This window comes from Cryptomeria japonica, chromosome 7 (assembly GCF_030272615.1).
Source record: "Cryptomeria japonica chromosome 7, Sugi_1.0, whole genome shotgun sequence".
In the NCBI taxonomy this organism is placed as follows: domain Eukaryota; kingdom Viridiplantae; phylum Streptophyta; class Pinopsida; order Cupressales; family Cupressaceae; genus Cryptomeria; species Cryptomeria japonica.
The window spans coordinates 827,363,253-827,386,603 of NC_081411.1; the positions used below are offsets into that span (position 1 = coordinate 827,363,253).

Below are 23,351 nucleotides of genomic sequence, written 5' to 3' on the forward strand. Positions count from 1 at the left end.
AAGAAAAATAAATAATAGTCCAAAAAATAAGATTAAACAGAACCATACAAAAGCAGTTACAAAAATCAAATACTTTTAAATAAAATGAATGGATAATATGGTGGCAGGCTATCAAACATCAAGGACTTTATAACACTCGAAAAAGTTGTGGCTAGAAAAAAAAAAAATTGGAACGTCGGTGGAAAAGTTGGGAGGACGGCTGCAAAACAAAAAGGTGGTAACATTAAAGAAAAAGAAAAAAAAAGCAAACCCTATCATCTCATTGATACGGCAATTTCAGTCAAACGTCCTTTAATAAAATAATAAACAAAGCATATCCAAAACCTATAAAGAATAGAAAAATTCTTCTTCCACGATCCTTCATACGTATTTTATATAAAACCAGTGAATGGAAACTCTCTACCTACAAAGTTTTGAAACTTCCAGGAAGTTTACCTGTCAAATCGACTGAAAATTTATTAGACCCAAAAAGATGCTGGGCTTGCTCATCAACGCGCTTTCACTCAGTCAACTGAACGCGGACGAAAACGCGGATATCCCACTATTTCTGGTGGGAAAAAGTGTCTCAGCGATTCTCAGGCAGCCATTCGATCTCTGAATCTTGCATTAGCGATCTATTAACCTGCGAATCACTTTTATCTTTGCCTTTGATTCTGTAAGCGTTTAGTATGACTTCCACACAGTCATCTGCTCAGTCCTCTCCAAATGTTTCTGAGCTCATCGACAAGATTATAAATAGTAAACAGGGAGTGCTAGACGTGGATCTTGATGAATTAATCGCCAACATCGACAGGTTTTTGGCCCTTTGTAAAGCTAATCAGGTCTAAATCCAATTCATTTTCCATTTTTATTAAATACTTCTTGCTATTTCGTTATTGTTAAACATAGCAAACGCCAATTATTGACAATCCCCCTTTGTTTACAGGGTTCAAGCTCGAAAAATGAGAAGTCGTCCTCTGCATCGGACGCCGCTAAAATCTCAGAAGGCGTCTCAGAAACCGTCAACATACTTGCCAAAGAGGTGATTATTTTCAATAACCACATTTTGTATATGTACATAATTATTGTTGGAAATTAAATTTTTCGGAGCCTTCACCTCCCTGTACACACCTACCCTGCACCTATCCTGTGAGGAGTAGTCAAGAGTCAAGATTTAATGCAATCTGGAGTTTGCAGTAGTTCATTGGGATTTTTGAAAAAAAAACCACTTGTTTCTGATGGATGCGTCTATTCTGCCTTCAAAACTTTCAATTTGTACAATGTTTTATTGTTGACAACATAAAAAATTGTGGCCGTTCCTTTCAAAGCCTGTTATTAACTCCGTACTTCTGACATTGTAGCAGCAACATTTAATAGCATTATAGAATTTAATGCGATTAGATAATTTTAAATTTGAATTTTGAGACAAAAGGAAAGAATGTTTCCCAATATCAATTTAGTGTAGAAGTTGGAGTGAGTATGTTCTGCAAATCTGTGTGTTTGTTTGTGTCGAAAGTAGTGATTGCTCCGCGCACTTGTGGCTCCTCGTAAGCAATAATTGTTCCAGGTATTTTTAGCTCTGAGAAGCTCTATAGTTAATAAGAGATCTCTGAGAAGTTTTAGATTGTTCAGTGTTTGGGAGCAGCTCCAGAATGGTGCTGCAAATCTAATTTCTAGTCAGTAATCAGTCATAGTTTTCAGCCAATAGTTTATTTCTAAGTTTGTGTTTTGTTTTGTAGTTTCTTTTACAGTTTTTTAATGAGTTTGTTTTAAAATTTTATTCCGCATTTGTATTCCCAGTCGATTGGTAAATCAGAGCTGCAGTCTCTCTGTGTTTGCCCATTTGGGACATTTTATTGTTCTGAGTATTATTTTGCCAAAATCTTTTGGGAACACTAGATTAAATGATTTGTTCCCTAACATGCTTAGTTCAGGACATCACTTAGATATTGTATTGAGATGTCCATTTTTTGAATGCTGTATGGCATGGGTTAAACAGATATCAGAATGCTCTGGGAAAGAACACTCCACAACTATATCAGTGTTAAGGGCAGCTGGAAATGTTCACTGGGCTGGCCTCTGTCTGTTGCTGGTTGCTGCGGTTCTGAACAGGCTGGACACTATTAAGAAAAACAAGATGGAGTGTTTAGACCCGCTTTACCCTATGAATGAATTGGCAAAAGTAGTCCGGAAACTCAGACAAATTCCTCGCGCAAAAGATGAGATGCTCACCCAAATAAACGACTCTATCGCTTTGATAGTGCAGGGAGCCATCCTTTGTTGTTCGCAGAAGAAAACTAAAGGGGTTAAAAGGTAGGAAATGCAAATTTAAACGTCTTTTATTCATTAGGATTCATTTCATATCAGTTTTTGTTAGAAATATTTTTTTATTTCAACTGTTACAAATTTTATTCCCATATAGCTTCATTTTACTGAAAGCCTACAGGTAAAACTGTCCGTCATGCATTTACAAATTTAACTATTTCATCAATTTATCTCTAACTGTTAATCTCTCTAGAGTGTTTAGTAGCGAATAGAACTGTGTCTGTGAAGATTAAACTATCACTGTGAAGGATTAGAACTATTAAAGAACTGCCACTGTGAAGAATTATCCATGTTATCGTTATATTTTATTTAGTAAGCCCTTTCTTGAATAACTTCTCTATGGCAGCTGGGAGGCTGTCGAAAACGACACTCCTGGGTTTTGACCCCACAATCTGCAAGTGCTCTATCTTAATTGCCAAAAAATCACAGTTTAACCTAGTGCGGTATTATTTCATTAGTCGTATATGCCAAATTTGTCAGGCATTGCTAGTTAGCACACCTAGCTGAAAAGCACCGAGGGCCTTTTATATCATTGTAGTTAGTCATTTATTGATGTGCATGATAATTTTCATTGTTGTGTATGGTAATGATTTGAATTGGAATCTCCATATAATTCTTCTTTACTAAAGCTTCAATATCTATATTTCAAACCATCTTCACAAATGATCAATAACCTTCTGAATTGTCTCATTTTACACAACGTTTGCCAAATCTTCCCTTCTACTATATGCATGTCCCCTTGTTTGTGATCGATTGATAATTCTTATGGAAACTTTTATTTTTTCCCTTGGCATACTTTATAAATTCTTACCATCTTTTCTCTTTGGCTCATTAAGATGGATATATTAGGGAGTTTGTCAAAAATGATTTGGCTAAAGGTGAAGAATTGTGTTTAAAAATAGTAGTTAAATTATGAATGGATATTTTTGGGTTTAGATATTGCTTCTATCATGGTGATCTAGTAGAGATTCGTTTGAGAAAAGGAACGAATAGTTTGAAATAAATTTATTAGTTTGTATGTGCTCATGCTCAACATTCACAATTTTTGGTTAATTTTTTTCTTCCTTTTTCACCCCATTGTGTTCTACCTTCAATGTCTCATATATCAATGAAAAATACCCTTGAGTATTTTTGGTAATTCTTATATGGGAGCTTGAGCTAGATAGGCTACTTCTTTGGCACCTTCTGCACTTTTGTCTTGGGAAGGCTGCTTATTCACTATGATTGTGCCTTAACTCCTCCATCTTCTAGATCCATTAGATATTGTATTAATCTTGGTTCTCTCATTGTTTCTCACTTTCTTCTTCATCAATTCTTATCCATTCAAATGCCCAAGTTCTTTAATAATATATATCTATCTTTGTGTTATAGTTATTGAGGTTTTTGATGGATCGATTATAGCCTTATATAAGAAATTATCTTTAAGGAAGAAATATCTCAATCAAATGTTTTTTATGTTTTATGAGAATTGGGTGGCATCAAGTTTTAGACCATAGCACATGTTATTTATTATGGCTTATCCAGGTTATTCTCGGTTCTTGTATGCATAGGTATATTGTTATATCCCATTTAATTTTTTTACTATTCCTAGTGAGATGGGTATTTTCTTGGCCCCTTTGGATTGTTGGTTTATAACCCCATGGAATTATTCTAGAACATGATTATAATTTCCATTCATGTTTTATTGTTGCAGAGCTCATGAGTTACAAGGTCCAATAATATGCTCATTTAATATAGTAAATTATATGATATTAAATAATTTGATACAATATAGAAATTCTACTAAGGGATTCAAAAGAGGCAAAGAATTTTTTTGAAATAATTCCTTCCTTCAAATTCAAAAGTTGTTGAATTGAATAATCAACCATACTATTTGCCTAAAATTCTAATAAGTCTAGGGTTGAAAGAGTCATTATCTAACCTCCCCTAGTCAATAGTGTTGAGAAATATTTTCAGTAGATAATTTAGTGGGGTTATTGAAGCAATATAAGGATGATGCTCTTGACAGAAATTCAAAATTGTGGATGATAGTTTAAAAAACAAGAAATGATATTGATCTAAAAGAAGAAGGATCAATATAAGATGATGACCCATTCCCAAGTGAGGAAAATCTCGTTTAGTCATTGTGATGATTTAGATTTTGAAGTGTAAAATAGGTTTTACTTGATTAAAATTTTTATTACACAATCTATTGTTTTCTATATATATTAATAAATAAAACCTAGAGGACAATTATATGTTATATTAAAAACTAAAAATTACCCAATCTATTATTCATCATATTTACAATAGAAATATTTCCTAGATGTAACTTTATATGTATTCTATCAAATCTAGCTTTCTATGTTTTTTTGCCACTAGATATTATCTCTTCTTGCGGATATGAAAATTAAAAAAGGGGCCTAAACTAGATATATCCTTGGACATGTAATAGAAATAGAGATAATTGGACCCAAATAAAATCTCTAGTAGCAAAACCAAACCCATCAACAAAATTTATCTAAAGTAAATTCATTATCCTCTACCATAAAGCCCTAATCTATCTCCCTTAGATGATTGATTTCAATGGCTTGTCTTATAAGGCTCTAGCCTTCATAGCTCTCTCATATTTCTTTTAATATATTTTTGATCTTTAACAATAATAAAAAATATTTCCTTGAGCCTATGATCTAAACAATCTACGCCATTAAAATTCTACTTAGAGGGAGGAGTCCTTCTCTATTGAAAACCTCCAAAATCACAACATCAACTACTCCATCGAAATTCTACTTGGAGGGGGGAATCCTTCGCAATTAACAACATCAAAAAGAACAACATTGAGAGCATCAATTTTAATGAGTTGTCTTAGAAAATGTGTAGCCTTCGTAGCTCTCATATTTCTTTTAAAATATTTTTGGTCATTAACAATAACAAAAAAAAAATTCCTTGACCCCATGATCTATGCATTTTATGCCGTCAAAATTCTACTTACAGGGGGATATCCTTCACTATTGACAACCTCCAAACACACCACATCAAGAGCATCTAAAAATTCCCACTTAATTAATATTTTTTCCATTTACATATAAATTCAATTGGACCTTCACAATGTCCCAAAACAATCCATGAATAATGATGAATTATTATTACTAACTTTGTATCTATGATTCATTCTAATGAATTTATCTCCCAATAACCAGTGGAATGGAAAGATGTTCACTTGAAGATGCATAGGACAGATAAAAAATTGATTTTTTTTATTGAATTAGAGTGTGGGATTTAAATACAAATCAAAATTGGGTTTACCATTGAGAAATAGTAAGGAAGGGTTAGACACACCGAACCAAAAAATATGTATTATGCTCACATTTCCCCCCTTAATACATTGCTCCTACAAATGTACCCCCAAAACAACTCAAATTTCACCTTGCCAAGAGGCTTGGTGAGTATATTTGCAATCTAAGAATTAGCTGGGCAATACTAGAGTTGAATGTGGTGGTGCATCACCTTCTCTTGGATGCATTGACATTCAACCTCAATGTGCTTTGTTCTCTCATGGAAAACTAGATTTTTGACAAGCTTCAACAACCTATGATTGTCGCAATAGAGGACTGGTGGTTTTACGTTAGAAATGTTTGTATCAACTAGAATGAAACATAATCAAATTGCCTCGTACACAAATCCTCATGCAATATGATAGAGAGAAACAATAGTTTACTTCTTACTTATCAATAAAATAGGACCAAATCCAAGAGGATAAATATAGCCTAGAGTTGATTTCCTATCATCAAGGGATCTAGCATAGTCTAAGTCAGCATATCCCTGCAAGAATAACCGATTGTTCTTCTTCTAATATAGGTCATAATCAAGTGTACCTCAGGCATAGTGCAAAAAATGCTTAGCTGCAATCTAATGACATGTCTTTGGCTCCTACATAAACTTGGATAGATAGTTGATAACAAAGCATAAATCTAATCTAGTGTAATTCAAGTATATAAGACTCCCAACAAGCCACCTATAGATAGTCACATCAACTTGAGGTGGATCCTAGAAAAAAAATTGTTGCAAAACTTCCTCCATTGGTGTGGGCACGGGTTTATTATATATTTTGTTGCTTCGATGTAAGGCAGTTTTCTCTAATGCTTTTTTGCCTACAAAAGTTATTATGCATGGTTTACTCTCTATAATCATTTTGCAACAGTCTTGTTTTGCGAAAGCTTTGAAAGAGAAATTCGGCTTCAATATTGAGGTCAAGAACCAATTAACTCAAAATCAGTCTCAACTAGTAGCTATTGTCAAAGACTACAATGGGTTTCCTATCTCATTTATGAACATTACCATGGAGGAGCTTGTTCTTGATACTATAGGAGAAAAATGATCTCTTTGTAATTCGCATTATGCACTTGCATTGCATCTCTAAAATATGTTTTGTTGATTTGCTTTGCCTTGTAATGCCTTGTTGCAGCTGTACTTAATCTTTGTTTTCTACTTTCAAGACTCTTATCTTCGAAAGAATGATCATTTATATTATTTATTTTTCATTAATATACATGCATTTTATGAAAAAACAATGTATAGGTTTTTCAATGCTTCAAAAGACAGAGATGAACTGATAGCACTTCGCTCAAAAGTGGACGAGATGTATACAAGGCTTAATACAAATATAGGCGTCCAAAGCTTATATATTTTGGAGAACAGTCGCATATGCAACCAGCCACATATTCACTCTGTCGAACATGCAGGTGAAGTACATCCACCGATTGAATGGGCTGTTTCGTTTCTTTAATTTAAATGCATTCTTAGCAACATTTCATAACATTTCTTTCTTTTCTTGAAATATTTAGCAGTTGGCATACAACAACAGATTGAAGAAGTTGTTAAACTCCTTCAATGGGAAAATGATACGCCTTCTGTAGCAGTGGTTGTCCATGGGATTGGTGGAGCCGGCAAGTCAACATTAGCAGATGCAGTCTATGATTTCTTAAGAGACACACTCAAAGGTTGGAAATATTCTAAAATTACTTTCCCCCAATACTTGAAAGAATATCCCAATGTAAAAGAATTGCAGTCCTTTATTCTGGAGGATTTGATTGGCGAGAAAGAAGAAGTAAGAGACTCGGAGAGTGGACGGCAGAGGTTGAAAGAGATGATGGAAAAAGAATCCATATTTTTGTACATCGATAACGCCTTGTTCAGAGAACCTCTTCAAGAGCTTCTACCCAGACAGATAACAAACCCAAAGAAACTGCGGTTGCTTTTAACCGCTAGGAAAACAAATATCTCAGACGTAATGGAAGATTGCAAGATTAAATATGAAATTTATCCCATAGAGCCTCTTCCTCTTGGCGCAGCCATTCAAGTCTTACGCAGAAAAATATGTCCAGAAAGAGACACAAACTCCCCTTCAGCGGAAAGACCTGAGGTGGAGATGATAGCGCAGAAATGCAGCAGCTGTCCTCTCTTTTTGGAAGTCGTGGGTGGCTTTCTCCGCCGAAGAAAGAATGAAGATGAAGCTTATGATCGAGTACTGGAGTGGATGGAAAATGGAGAGCCTTTCAGTGGGGATAGGGAGGATAGATTCGATGAACGAAGAATTATGTTTGCATATGATCAGCTTGAATCCAGTGCTCAAGAAGCTTTTCTTGACATATGCTCCTTCTTCTATGGTTGGCACTGGGACTGGGACGAAGTTGCACGCATTGTTGGTAAGGTAGAAATGGAATGCTTAGAAGAGGGAGGGCTGATTAAGAGAAAAACAGAAATATCCCCCGAAGGTAGAATAATTACCAAGATGTCTATCCATGATCTTCTTCTGAGTGTTGGGCGTTATAAATCAAAAGACAACCGCTTCAAAACTCCCGAAGAGTTCACTAAAGCCATGCAAAACGATAAGGTACGAAAAACTATATATTTTGAAAAGAATGAATTTATTAAACTTCAGGGCCGTCTTGCTGAATTTGTTTTAACAAGGTGTTTTGAATATCAACAGCTTCTTCCTCAAATAAAAGGAGTGTGGTTGACACATTTTAAATGGTCATTTCAAGGGGTATCGAGTGGCAGTCTACGTATGGAGGAATTTCGAGGTCCAATTCATGTACGTGCAGAGGTGCTAGACGCAATGAGTGCGTCTCTGAGGGTATTTGCTATGGGAAAATGGACTCTTGTGAAAGGAAAATGCAGCAAAAGCTTTGATGAGCTCAGATTTGTTCAAGACGATAGAGTGTCTAATCTGCCAATGGATATACCAAAGCTCTCTCGTTTAACTTACATAGAGTGTAGTTTGGAGGACCACATAAAGTTTAATGAGCTGAAGGCATGTTCTTTATCTAAGACGATTTGATTAACTCTCTTTTATATATATATACTCTCAGGTGGTGTTTTTCTTTGAGCCTAACAGTGGGTATTCCTTCGAATCATATATATAGATGTACATGTATGTATGTATATGTGTGTCTTGATAGAAAGTGTCACACATCTTGTTTTACGCTCAAATAACTAATTGTAACTGCAGGATCTGTCAGCTTTGAAAGTGGTCGATGTTTCAAATCTCCCTGATACCTGGAATTCGAACGAAATCTCAGAAGTCGGTTATGGTAATAAACTGTGGAAGTTGGCTTTAAGGAGTTTTCGTGGTACAGGGATCTCAAATTTAGCCAACTTGTGTCATCTCAGGAGGCTACAACTGTCGAACTGTAACAATCTTATGGAATTACCAGAATCACTTGGGAAGCTCCCACTATTAGAAGAGTTATACTTGGATGGTTGTAACAGACTGAAGCAGTTACCAGTGGGATTTGGGAATCTAAAGGCCCTTGCTGTTCTTAATTTACATAGCTGTGAGAGTCTAGAGGAGCTTCCAATGGATTTTGTGAACCTTTCTTCATTACAATATCTCTGCTTAGACTACTGCAAGAGTTTGCAAGACCTTCCATACAATTTTGATAAACTTACTTCATTAAAATATCTTAATTTGAGGTATTGCTTTGAGCTGGCCAGGCTTCCAGAACGGCTAGGAAATTTGCAAAGCTTAACGGAGATATATTTTAGTTCATGTACTAAGCTGAGTAGTCTTCCACAAAGCCTGGGAGGGTTGCCTTCTCTGTTGATGTCCAATATGTCTTTTGAGAGATGCTCAGCTTTGACAGAACTACCAGAAGAAACCTCGTGGCTTTTAGGGATGACAAGCATTTCGTTTGAAGATTGTTCCAGATTAAAAAGGATCCCCACACAGTTCAGTAAGCTCACCTGTTTAAAGGGATTATTTTTAGGAGGATGTGAAAGCATTGAAGAACTGTTCAGTGATTTTCTTGGTCTGGATGTGTTGAGAACATTAGGCATGAGTCGATGCAGGAGCTTGTCTAGTCTACCTCAAGGCTTTGGCAAGCTAAAAAGTTTGCAGATTTTAAATTTATCCGAATGTGATAAATTAAAGGAATTGTGTGGCGACTTCCATTGCCTTGGAGCATTAAAAGAGTTGTGTTTGTCAGGCTGCCGCAGTTTAACCAAACTTCCCAATTATTTTGGTCAGCTTCGTTGCTTGGAGAAGGCAGATTTATCAGGATGCTCTAATTTAGCTAAGCTTTCTGATGATTTCCATACTCTACCATCATTAATAAGATTAAACCTCTCAAACTGTAAGAGATTGGCTAAGGAATGGATGGATTGTGTGGGAGCCACTCAGAGTCTGTGCTATGTAGACATTTCAGGAAGTGAGGGGATGACTCAGCGGTGGATGGAAATGCAAAGGGAAAAGGAAGACTGGCATTTGGTGGTGGTAACTCAATCCTCCTCCAAGGTAAGGGTTGGTGATTTTTGTCCAGTTTAATTTTTTGTAACTAATTATATTTTATTTGAAGGTAAATCATTACTATTAATTTTATCACTCTCTTTACATTATAAGATACCTACATTCCCGTCATTGTATGAGTTACAGGGTATCGAAGGAACACTGTGGACTTTTCTTTTAGAAAAGATTATATGGAAGATATTTTGTAAGGGCGGGCTTCTGACAGATGCTCTTCAACGCCTCTTCTTTTCATCCTCCCTCCCATCCCATGCTCGTCTTATATTGATCACTCAAGGCTCTCCAATAATCCCAGAGAAGTGGAGATCAGTACAAAGCAACCTGGAGCGCCTGGAATATAATACAAAAGCAGCAGCAATCATATATATTGGTGGAGAATTTAATGCATTACCATCAGAGTTGGCTGACAGAATTGTGGCTCATTCACCTTTTGACTCATTTATGGTTTATTTTGGTGATGTGCTTCCGGAATCCTTCTACTACTCTCCTGGTGTGTTTGGCAGCACTATTGTTGGTGTAGAAAGAACTACTATAAAATATTTGTCAACCTGGGAAGACATTTCCTATATTAATAATGAAGTAGAATTTCTCACAAGAAATCCACGTGAAAGCAATGTTGAATTGCTGAGAAAACTATGCTTGGCTGAACACAACGATTTTCTTCTTCACAATGATGAAACGGTAATTTTCATTATTTTAGCAAAGTTCAAAATTCTTTTTTATTAAAAATAGAAATAATTATCTTATTATTATTCATCAAAATGATTTACAGCTGAATGTGAAGGATCTAGAGCGAAAAGTGGTATTACTTCTCAGACACTACTCTTCCCATGAACAATATTTAGCATTGAAAGATGTATATCAGAAGCTCCAATGGAGTTCTGACTATCAAGCTGAAGTAATTTGGTTTCCCCCAACTGGGCCAGATGGTGATCCCGAAGAGTGTGAAAGAGCTGTTACAAGTGCTCCGTGGCCAATGGTCCCCAAACCATGGTTAATAAATGAACATCATTGGATGACAGATTGTGTTGGGTATGGAAATGGTCTGGTGGTTGTTGATGAGAAGGGAAGCATATCGCACAAGGATGCAATGTCGATGATAGTGAGGTGGGGGATAAAAGCATATCCATTTTCTGAACGTCGGGAAGAGGAACTGAGAAAGGCAGAATGGAAGGACTACTTCAAGCTCAACTCTCAATCTGGAATGGATTTTATTTTTCAGCATTGTGAGTTCTTTCAATTAAGGGTGAGATCCTATTATTCCTCTCAATCAATCTCAAGTATAAATCATATCTGTCAACAAAATTACTTAAATATATAATAGATGTTTTCTAACAAATGAAATCATGGCTTGAGATTATGGAGAATGGTGCTGTAAATTTTGCTTCTTAACATATTTATCCCTTATTGTAAATGATGACAGGCAAAAGAGGCGATTAATCATGGACAAATTATATTTCTATGCGTGGGTAAAATTGACAAGATGTTGGAACTCTTGCCAAAGTTAAATGATACATTAACAAAGCTAGAAAATGTCATCCAAGTCTTCTACGTTGGGGATGAGTATCTTTCTGTATAAGAGAAAGAATATGAAATGAAAAGTGTAGTCACATAAATCTGTCCATTTTAATTAAATGAATATTTCGTATTTATTTGATTAAAAATCTATTAGCCATCAATTAATTAAATTAATATTTAATTAATTCATCTCCAAACATTCTTCTATTAATTAAATAAATTATTCAATTTATTTTAATTAATTCATTAAAAGCAAATTCCAATCAATTAAATAAATAAAATCAATTTATTTAATTAAAAATCCCTTTTTTCCTCTTTTAAATAAATTAAATAAAACATTTATTTAAATCATTATCCCCACCCCACTTGCGTTTTCCTACAAATGCAACTTGCACATATTTATTGAAATAAATGAATTTTTATTTTAAATAAAATCCTATTTTCTCTCACCCACCAAATCCACTTGCAAAAATCTAATCCCCTTCTAGATTCTTCTAACCCCTTCCTAATTAGCCTAATCCATCCCCTAATTATTGTCACATTCCTAAGCAAAATGGAGTCACTTCTCAAAGCCTAAAAGTCTTTGATAACCATTAAAAGCTTTCAACCTTCAACCACTAAATGGCTCAAAGTCTTTGATAGCCATTAAAGGCTTCCAACTTTCAACCACTTAATCCCCAAAGTCTCCAAAAACCATTAATGGTTAACCCAAACCCTTCCACATGGTTAAAATATTTGTTTTGACTCAACCTCCATCCAACCCAAGGGTCTCATCAAGCCTTTAATGCTTTGACCATGATTATCTCTTAATCATTTGCACAAAGGTTTATCCTTGGATTAACTCCTAATCCAGTGGGTAATCCTAATTTAGGCTTGACCCTTAGCCTTTAGATAACCATGAGGTCTTCTTAGGCCTTTAATGCCTCCAACCTCTTCTTTCAACCCAACCCTATGTGGACATTTGTCATCATTTCATTGGTGCCAATTATGCACATGGATCCCCAACTTTCAAGCTTGACCCTTGATTAAACCTTTCAATCCTGGCCATCCATTGCTCCATTTTTCCTATAAATAGAGTTCATTCCTTCATAATCCAGATCCTGAAAACTTGCATGCATCTAAGCTATAGACATTTTAGAGAGCATTTTAGCATAAGTAATCTAACATCTTATCATTTTGGTTAAAATACATCATTTTAGCATAATATTAGCTTTTATTTCACATTTAGAGCTATACTACAATCTCAATCCTCCATAAGCATCCATAGTGCAAAAAGCTGCTGAGAGCTACACTATTTTGGAATTTGGAGAGGAGAGGAACAAGGGAGAAGAAGCTAAGGCCATGCTAAGAGGTAGTTGGAGATGCCTCACAATCTTTGTTGTGTTTATTAGATAAATTAGCATGTCTCTTTGTGTCTCTTTTGGAATGCCTTCATATGTTTAGTTTTAGATTGACTAACACTAATGTTTTGTATGTTTTTGTGTTCTTTGATCTTAAACTAACCTTGTGTCATTTAGGAGGGCATCATTTGGTGAACCCGATGTGAATTAAAAGAACTATAAGTATATGGCGACTCACAACTGGTCATTCGACAAGCAACAGATGAGTATCAAACCAAAGATGATAAACTCATGCCATACAAGCAAATGGTGGACAATCTAAAGACATCATTTACTACTATCACTTTTGAGCAGATACCAAGAGATTAGAATCGAGTTGCTGACGCTATGGCTACCATCGCATCTCTCCTAGATCTTCCACAGAATTCAACACGCTACGAGTTCTTGGTAGAACAGCTTTGGATCCCCGCTTATGATATCCCCGAATCCGAGATGATATGTCGCCTTGTCGGTTCTAAATCCCCATGGTACGGTGAGTTCTACACCTATCTCCACGATCACACCCTTCCTCCCAACCAATCAAATAACCAACGAAAAACCTTCATTCGCCAAACTGCTCGATATACCATTATTGCCGAAACCCTATACCGACGCAGTCTTGATGGTACTCTCCTTCGATGTCTAGAACAAGGTGAGATAACAAAGGCTTTGGAAGAGGTACATGAAGGAATTTGCGGGACTCACTCAAGTGGTCCGTCACTAGCCAAGAAACTCATGCGAGCTGGATACTATTGGCCATCTATGGAAAAGGATTCCTACTACTTTGTCAGGAAATGCAAGAAATGTCAAGTTCACAGCGACCTGATACATGCACCGGCCCAGGAACTGCAACCAATCACGACACCATGGCCTTTCTGTCAATGGGGCCTTGACCTTGTGGGTAAGATTCATCCATCTTCATCCAATGGCCATAAATTCATTATTACCGCCACCGAATATTTCACCAAGTGGATCGAAGCTGTTCCACTTACCCAAGTCACCGGCAAGCAGATCGCCTCATTCATCCTCAATTACATCATCTGTCGGTATGGTGTGCCCATGTCCATTGTCACAGATAACGGTCTTCCTTTCAAAAATCAGGATGTCCGTGAGCTTTGTGAGAAATTTCATATCCAACACCGCTTTTCCACTCCCTATTACCCACAAGGCAATGGTCAGGCTGAAGCATCCAATAAAAACATACTGAGGATCCTAAAGAAGACAGTCAATGATGCCGGTCGTGATTGGCATGTTCAATTGAATCCAGTGCTATGGGCATATCAAACTAGCATTCAGACCCCTACAGGTGCAACTCCTTATTCATTGGTCTATGGTGCTGAAGCTATCTTGCCTATTGAAGTCGAGATACCATCACTACGGGTTTCATTGCACAATTTCATCAATGATGAAGCCTATAGAGTATCCCGTCTTCAGGACTTAGAGTTACTAGATGAGAAGCGACAAGCTGCATACAATCACCTCAAAGCCTATCAGCAGCGCATGAGTAGAAGCTACAATCACCGAGTTAGATCTCGTACATTTGAGGTAGGTGACCTTGTTCTTCGAGAAAATCCTCGCAACCAACCAAACAGAGAACATCAAGGCAAGTTTGAATCAAACTGGCTGGGCCCATATGTTGTCACTGCTGTATTCGGGTCCGGGGCATATCAGTTGGCTACTTCAGAAGGAGAACCGCTTGCAGATCCAATCAATAACATGCACCTCAAAAGGTTTTATACCTAAGGTGTACAGAGCATCAGCCTCCCCTGCATATCAGAAAAATACCAAAAACATTCAGAAAATGTCCTGAAGAAAATACAAAAACACCAAAAATTCAAGAAAAATCATACATCCAAACGGTGAACAACCACTCCGGTGGCACCTTGGGTAAGTACGATGGTGAAAACCTGGCAAACAGGCGCCACTCGTAAAGGCAATGGCTCCAGTATCTTTCAGGGTCGTTGTGATCACATTCATGCACACACACATCCATCCATCCAAACCATGGCTTGTTATTTGATCTGCAATTAAGAAAGTACTCCATGCATCTAGCATCCCACCCTTTTCATAGTCAGGTCTAAAAACTGGGGGCAATACCCTTAACCTATTTGATGGAAGTGGATTCTACATTGTCATATGTGTCATTACGCTCTTCATTCAGGCAATCATCAGAAAATATCAAAAACATTCAAAAATGACTCTCAAAAATACCAAAAACATTCAAAATCATTCCACAAAATCCAAAAACATCGAAAAACCACCGAAAATCCCACAAAAACATGGCAACACATTGTACATACTCATTCGCATAGATGTAAAACAAACATTGACAAAATACTCACACACTGACCATTTACCAATCAAACCAAAACAATCGACATCAACAATCCAAACTGTCTTTAAAACAAGGATGCATCCTTCCTTATCAAAACAAAGACAAAATGACATTTTCTTTGACAATAAAATTCTGTTAGGCTATCAAATACTTGGTTGATTTGTGAGTACAATCGTTTGTTTATCTGTATTGGAATCTTTTAGCATTGTTTTGTATCGTTTGCGCATCATTTCCGATGAAGTTCTGGGGCATGTACTAATGGTGTCTACGTGGGAAGTTCACTAAGCTACGTGATCTTATGCAAAATGCAGTCATAAATCACTACGGCTTGCTAACTACAGCGTATACCTCGACCATATGAGCATGAACCATTACCAAGGATCCTTATTCTTTATTCTTTATGTATATATGTTGTTTGGTTGCAGGTACAATGCTCATCCTTTGATTCCTCTTCCTCCAAATTGGATAAAGGTTTTATTTTCTTAGTATGGTATGTACTTGTCTCAGGATCTGATCAGCCTAAGATCAAGGAGGACGATCCAAGTCATGCACGAAAGGAGATAATCCTTGTCTGTTCCGCAAGCAATACTCTGGTCGACTTGACCCTTATATCAAGTCATTTGTATTAACTTTCTATATTAAAATCCATGAAAGAAATACTCAAGTCATCTTGAATCATTATGTCAAGATGCTTGTATTCTCTTCCAACATTTTAAAGCTCAATGATGAAAATAGAGCACTATGGATCGTCATTTCATCTCATCTGTTTATATCCTGCATTCCGTTGCATATCACCCATCCATTCATTCATTCATATGTCGGATATACATGCAAAAATGACTAATAAAAGCTGATCTTGGATACACATCACGACCGAGTACTCTGATACATCATCAATGCATCACGCAAAGTCTTACAAAACCTTGCATTCCTCATGGTCATATCATCATTACATTTAGGTGCATCTTGCATTACGTCCATTCATGTCATTTTAAAAACTTAAACATTGCATATAGTTCATTGTTGGCATTAGTTTTCATTAAAATCATTTGCATCATTGCATCAATCATAAATAATTAGATTCATTCATAGGATTAAATTGTCTTTGGTTGTTTTAAAATCATTTACTAAGCATTTCATCGAGTGTAAAATATCCATTATCATGTTATTAATCTTTTCATCATTTATCATTTATATACATTTCTTTATAGTTAAAAAGATGCATTCATTCATTACTAAGTATCTTCTTATGCTCATTGTAAGATTCATTCACATTGCATTCATTATCATTACATTTAGGTACAGTTATTATACCCATTAGTTATCGTATCATCCCATTATCATTTGTACTTACAAACATATTTAACATGCATTTAGAATCATAAAACAAATTTGTTTACACAACATTGGTTCATACCATCTAATATATCCATTTTACGTATGCAATCATTTAAAAAAGCACATTATCATATAAACATTTGTACTTTACATTTTGTTTATCCATCTGCATTCATTTAGACCACATCATATAAACATTTGTACTTTACATTTGTTTATCCGTATGCATTTATTTAAAAAACACATCATCATATAAAACATATTGTTTATCCATATTACTTTCATTTAAAACATCTAGATGCATACTCATACATAACATCATTCATTTGACCATTGCATTAACATTATCTTATCATTATATCGCAATAGGAAACACCATAAATCCTGTTCATACATCAAAGCATAAGCATATATCATCATGACATTATATACATAAAGCATTACATCACAAATCAAATACATCATAAACATCTAAACCTGCATTCATATATCAGTATCCAACATCATAAATCATCATAAAAACATGCATAAAAGAAACATCTCATCAAATGCATACATATAGACATATCCATCTAAGCAATAAATCATCATCATGCATAAACATCCATACATAATCACATGCATAATCATCACAATATGGGATCTCCTCATATATATCATCTCATATATCAGAGTACAAAGAAGTCTACAAAATCGGCTACCAAGAGCCATCCAAGATACAGTCCATCAAATAGACAATGATACAATACATATATGCAAAATGCTCTCTCAAATGCCGCTCTGGCTAGATGCTATACCTGCACCACCCCTACCTACTCCACCACTGGTACCTGCCCCACCTGATCCATCTCTCTGTGGAGGCCTCATCGAACCCCCACTCCCTCCTGCATCCCCTGATCTCTCCTGCCGAAGAGGACCCATCACACCCCCACTGCTCTGCATCCTCTATGATCGCTCGGATCTGGCCTGCCGCATCTGTGAATAGCTGAGAGCTCGCTGGCTAATCGGTACCACCTGCTCATATAACCCCCGCCAGTACTCTATCTCCGCCTGAGCTCGCCGCATCTCCCTCATAATCTCCCCTGAAGGCTCCTGTGCACCAGTCCGCACTCTCTCCTGCAGCTCCGCCAATCTCTCCACCGTAGTATCTCTCTCCCGCAGCACCACTGTCAGCTCTGACTCACGTGCAAATAGCTGCACATCCCTAGCTGCTACCTCCTCCTCTAATCTCTCTACCCGGGTCTGCAAATAACCTATCATATGATCCCGCAGATCCCCAGTAGCTCCCTCCCCCATGTCCATGGCTGCCGCACCTATATCACCTCCTCCACCACCCTCCCCTGCACCACCCTCCCCTGCACCTGTATCCATCGGGATCTCTCTCTCCATCATCCTCCCACTCAGCTGCACTCCTCCCTGCATCAAAGGTCCCTGTGATATCTGAAGAGGTAGTCCACCTCTCCCTCTCCGCTACCTCAACATCCCCAAACCTCCTCCACCTCCTCCTCCTCCTCCTCCATCTCCACCTCCTCCTCCACCTCCACCTCCTCCTCCTCCTCCTCCACCTCCACCTCCTCCTCCATCTCCTCCTCCTCCTCCTCCTCGGCCTCCTGCTCTCCGTCCTCGTCCCCTCTCATCCTCAAAAGATGGGATCGGCTCAGCTGGGTCTGATATCCGTAGGATCGGGTGCACCGCCCGATACTGTGTATACTCTGCTGTCACACCTGCATCAACGATCCTCGGTCGTAGGTCCCATGGCCTCGCCTGTAGTGTCTGAAACTCTGCCAGTGCCTGATCATACGGTAGCACTGGACCCCATGCATACCGCTCTCGGATCACTCGTGCATACTCCCCTGATCTGCTAGGCAGTCCCTGCTACCGTCCAAACTGCCTCATCACCCGTCCTGGCACCTGTCTCTCCACGTGATAAGAGGTCCTCCCAATGAGGAATCGGGTCATAAAGACATAAGGTAGTGCCTCTGCATCATCCTCCCATGGCTCACACTCCAAGTATGGCCGCCATATCACTACATCCAGGTCATCCAATGCTCGCCGCCACCACTCTAACTTCCCCAAGTGGGGCTGACTCATCATCCCACTGTACATGAACATATATGGCTGGTCCACGGCTCGGAATCTGAGACTCACTGGTCGAGTCACTGGCAGGTGCTCCCATGCCCACACATGCAGCAGCGTCATGCCCACTGCAAGAGAACCTCTCCCCCGGTACACTACCTCGTGTAGCTCCTGATACATGTGCGCTAGCACGCACGGCCCCCAGGCAAATCGAGTCCCCTCAGTCATCATCATCTCTATAACCTGTCCCCATCCCACCGCCAATCCATGTGACCGCCTATCTGGGCACAGAAGTCCTCCCACGATCCCTGACAACACTGCTGGAAGGGGCTCATATAGTGCCACTATATCCTCCCATGCGATCGAGCCATCATCAATGTATACATCCTCCTCAAATATCCTCTGACAAGACACCGTCCCCCAGGATCTATCATATGTCACCAGCTCCCCCCGAATTGAAATCTGAAGGATACGCCACACGTCCTCCAAGGTCACCGTCATCTCTCCCTGGGCTAGATGAAACATGCACGTCTCACTGTGCCATCGCTCTACCAAGGCTGTAATCAGGCCGTGATTCATCTGAATCACGGGCATGTGCATCACCTCGTACAACCCAGTCGCTGCTATACAGTCAATCTCTATCTGCATCAACCAGTCCCGCAACCCCTGTGTCGCAGGATGGCGCTCGCGTAACTGCAACACGCGCAGATCCTCCTGCACATTGACATTCATCAAATCACCATCAGTTGTTTTGTTATCAAACTTTCTTAAGTTTAAACCTAGACTATCATCAGATACTTTGATCAAGTATCTTTGGGTCTCAACAGGTAAGCAATCATGGCCGCCTAGACTTCAACAGGCATTTATCCTAACAAATGACCTAAGTCTCATCAGGCTGCTATGGTTCAAAACAACTCCCACTTCACCTCGCCATCCATCAATCATTACGCATCAGGAGATTTATTTTGTCCAAAACTGGGGCATCTCATTATCCTAAGGCAAAAGCGCTATTTCATCTACAATAGCGCTAGTTTTCCACAATAGCGCTACAAACCTAGCAACAGCGCTCAAAAAGCTCTACAATAGCGCTACAAAAACAAAAGCGCTCAAACCGCTATCCAATAGCGCTATTATACATCAATAGCGCTCAATTAACCCTACCATAGCGCTACTTTGTCAAAAGTACTAAAACTTGCTTACACTAGCGCTAATGAATACAAAAGCGCTCAAACCAGACCACAGTAGCGCTATTGCGGCACAATAGCGCTAATTCATGGAGCAAAAGCGCTAAAACCATAGTTCCAGCACTCTTGCTCCGACTTGACTTTGACTCAGCTAAAAAACTATCAAAAATGCATCAAAAGTAAGTTTTCGAATTTGCGTACCGCTGGTCCGTAGTCGGCTGGGCGCTGGAACCGTCGGACTCGCTCGAATCTATGCTCGGTGATCGGAATCGGCATAGTAGCTCCTCCTTGCTCCTCCAAATGTCACTGTCAGAGCTCTCGTTTTCAATTGGTCGCGGTCACAAATGATCCTATTTTCACCCCTTTCACCCCATTTATACCCCCCGCCATCACCGTAACTTCGCCCCGCTCATCGCCGTGGTCCCCGTGAACTTCCTGAGCCCCCCATTTCTCCATGTTTCCCCCGATTTCTTCTATTTTTCACCAGTATACCTAACTTCTTCTCTTCTATCACCCTGCCAATTTTCATTCTTTTTCGAGAGATCGCCCGATTTTTTGAAATTTTTCGGCCCATCTCTCAAGGGGGCATACCACCCATTAAATTTACATTTTATGGGGCAGTTCTTCACACCTATTTTTTTCTTTCTTTGAAACGACGCGATAAACTGCACCGTCTCAAAGAGGGGCAAATGTAGTCACATAAATCTGTCCATTTTAATTAAATGAATATTTCGTATTTATTTGATTAAAAATCTATTAGCCATCAATTAATTAAATTAATATTTAATTAATTCATCTCCAAACATTCTTCTATTAATTAAATAAATTATTCAATTTATTTTAATTAATTCATTAAAAGCAAATTCCAATCAATTAAATAAATAAAATCAATTTATTTAATTAAAAATTCCCTTTTTCCTCTTTTAAATAAATTAAATAAAACATTTATTTAAATCATTATCCCCACCCCACTTGCATTTTCCTACAAATGCAACTTGCACATATTTATTGAAATAAATGAATTTTTATTTTAAATAAAATCCTATTTTCTCTCACCCACCAAATCCACTTGCAAAAATCTAATCCCCTTCTAGATTCTTCTAACCCCTTCCTAATTAGCCTAATCCATCCCCTAATTATTGTCACATTCCTAAGTAAAATGGAGTCACTTCTCAAAGCCTAAAAGTCTTTGATAACCATTAAAGGCTTTCAACCTTCAACCACTAAATGGCTCAAAGTCTTTGATAGTCATTAAAGGCTTCCAACTTTCAACCACTTAATCCCCAAAGTCTCCAAAAACCATTAATGGTTAACCCAAACCCTTCCACATGGTTAAAATATTTGTTTTGACTCAACCTCCATCCAACCCAAGGGTCTCATCAAGCCTTTAATGCTTTGACCATGATTATCTCTTAATCATTTGCACAAAGGTTTATCATTGGATTAACTCCTAATCCAGTGGGTAATCCTAATTTAGGCTTGACCCTTAGCCTTTAGATAACCATGAGGTCTTCTCAGGCCTTTAATGCCTCCAACCTCTTCTTTCAACCCAACCCTATGTGGACATTTGTCATCATTTCATTGGTGCCAATTATGCACATGGATCCCCAACTTTCAAGCTTGACCCTTGATTAAACCTTTCAATCCTGGCCATCCATTGCTCCATTTTTCCTATAAATAGAGCTCATTCCTTCATAATCCAGATCCTGAAAACTTGCATGCATCTAAGCTATAGACATTTTAGAGAGAATTTTAGCATAAGCAATCTAACATCTTATCATTTTGGTTAAAATACATCATTTTAGCATAATATTAGCTTTTATTTCACATTTAGAGCTATACTACAATCTCAATCCTCCATAAGCATCCATAGTGCAAAAAGCTGCTGAGAGCTACACTATTTTGGAACTTGGAGAGGAGAGGAACAAGGGAGAAGAAGCTAAGGCCATGCTAAGAGGCAGTTGGAGATGCTTCACAATCTTTGTTGTGTTTATTAGATAAATTAGCATGTCTCTTTGTGTCTCTTTTGGAATGCCTTCATATGTTTAGTTTTAGATTGACTAACACTAATGTTTTGTATGTTTTTGTGTTCTTTGATCTTAAACTAACCTTGTGCCATTTAGGAGGGCATCAAAAAGAAAGGAAATGTGCAGCATTGCAAGCCTCTCTTGGTATGATGTTTACAAATTTTGGGTGCACGTCAAATGTTTGTGGGATGAGTTGGATAGGCAGGGTGTTGACGAAAGGATTGTGAAGGTGAGAGGTATGTTATTGGCTCTTGTTACTGCAATTAGAGTAAAAGTGGATGAAAAGGGAAAGGGTAAGGGGATACGTATAATAGTAGTGGATGAAAACGGGGAGATGATAAATGGTAAGGGTGAAGAAATGGTGCAGTTGTTATGCCAAAGTGATGAGGAGGAGGAGGAGCGTGATATATTGATGGCGGAGATTAAAAATGAAGGATTTAGCAATGTCCTTCGTAGGAGATGGACAATTAATCACAAAATCCATCCACATCATCTACTAGTTAGAGTTTATCGTCAATTGTTTTTGAAGGATGGATTGATTCCAGAAGTTAGATGCGATGCATGCTTTTGTGTTATTGATTATAAGTGCACACGCTATCGATGTAGTGTATGTGAGAAGTATGAAATGTGTCAAAGATGCTTTGAATGCTAATTTGGCATGTTCTATGTTCTATGTCACACCACCAAGGGGAAAAATAATGATTAATATATATATGTATATATTTATTCATTATTTATTATTTAGAGTTATTAGTAACAGATGTTTGCAATTTTAATACTCTGAATATTTGGTTTAATAGGTATATTAGTTTTAATAATTTTTTAAATAAATTATTTATAAATTTTATTTTTCAATTTATGGTTAAAATTAAAGTCTATATTTTAAATTTATAGGTAGATTATCAATTGTGTTATGTTATATTAGGTTTTGGCATTTCATTTTAAATTTATATGAGTTAACATGTTAATTTGTAGTTATAAGTTAATATTTTTAGTTTAATTGTTTTTGATGAATAATTTATGATTTGAGTAGTTTTTCCATATTAATGGAATAGTTGCTTAATTGAATAAAAAGAAGCGTCTTTGTAAGTTTATATTTCACAATGTAAATTTAACCTTATGTATAAAGGCTTTTGTATTATTGTTTAATATGATTTGCAAATGAGATTTTTTTCTATATATTAAATCCAAAACCTTACAAGTAGCAAGGTCATTAGGTTCTAACAAATCTTATATATCAAACTAAATTAAAGTTAAAAGAAAACAGTTTCACTATAATATCTAATGTTAATTTTTATTTATTCTATTGACTAATTTATATCAAGATTCTTGTTGTTTTTTAATTCTTTTACTAGGAAATAACTATATAGTAAAGATTACGATCACCATCTTATACTTTCAACTAAT

The 23,351-nt window shown here is 37.4% G+C and overlaps 2 protein-coding genes across 2 annotated transcripts; both read left to right on the forward strand.

Moving 5' to 3' along the window:
- Positions 1 to 394: 394 nt before the first annotated feature.
- LOC131038986 (probable disease resistance RPP8-like protein 2) lies at positions 395 to 8,624 on the forward strand. Its single transcript, XM_059207835.1, has 6 exons — positions 395 to 821; positions 926 to 1,021; positions 1,979 to 2,292; positions 6,862 to 7,025; positions 7,131 to 8,176; positions 8,273 to 8,624. Exons 1-6 carry the CDS (start codon positions 669 to 671, stop codon positions 8,621 to 8,623), a joined length of 2,124 nt encoding a protein of 707 aa, XP_059063818.1. The 5' UTR covers positions 395 to 668; the 3' UTR covers position 8,624.
- A 346-nt stretch (positions 8,625 to 8,970) lies between these two features.
- LOC131856277 (uncharacterized) lies at positions 8,971 to 11,692 on the forward strand. The gene is made up of 4 exons (XM_059207834.1): positions 8,971 to 10,078; positions 10,217 to 10,768; positions 10,860 to 11,333; positions 11,511 to 11,692. Exons 1-4 carry the CDS (start codon positions 8,987 to 8,989, stop codon positions 11,664 to 11,666), a joined length of 2,274 nt encoding a protein of 757 aa, XP_059063817.1. The 5' UTR covers positions 8,971 to 8,986; the 3' UTR covers positions 11,667 to 11,692.
- Positions 11,693 to 23,351: the final 11,659 nt, after the last annotated feature.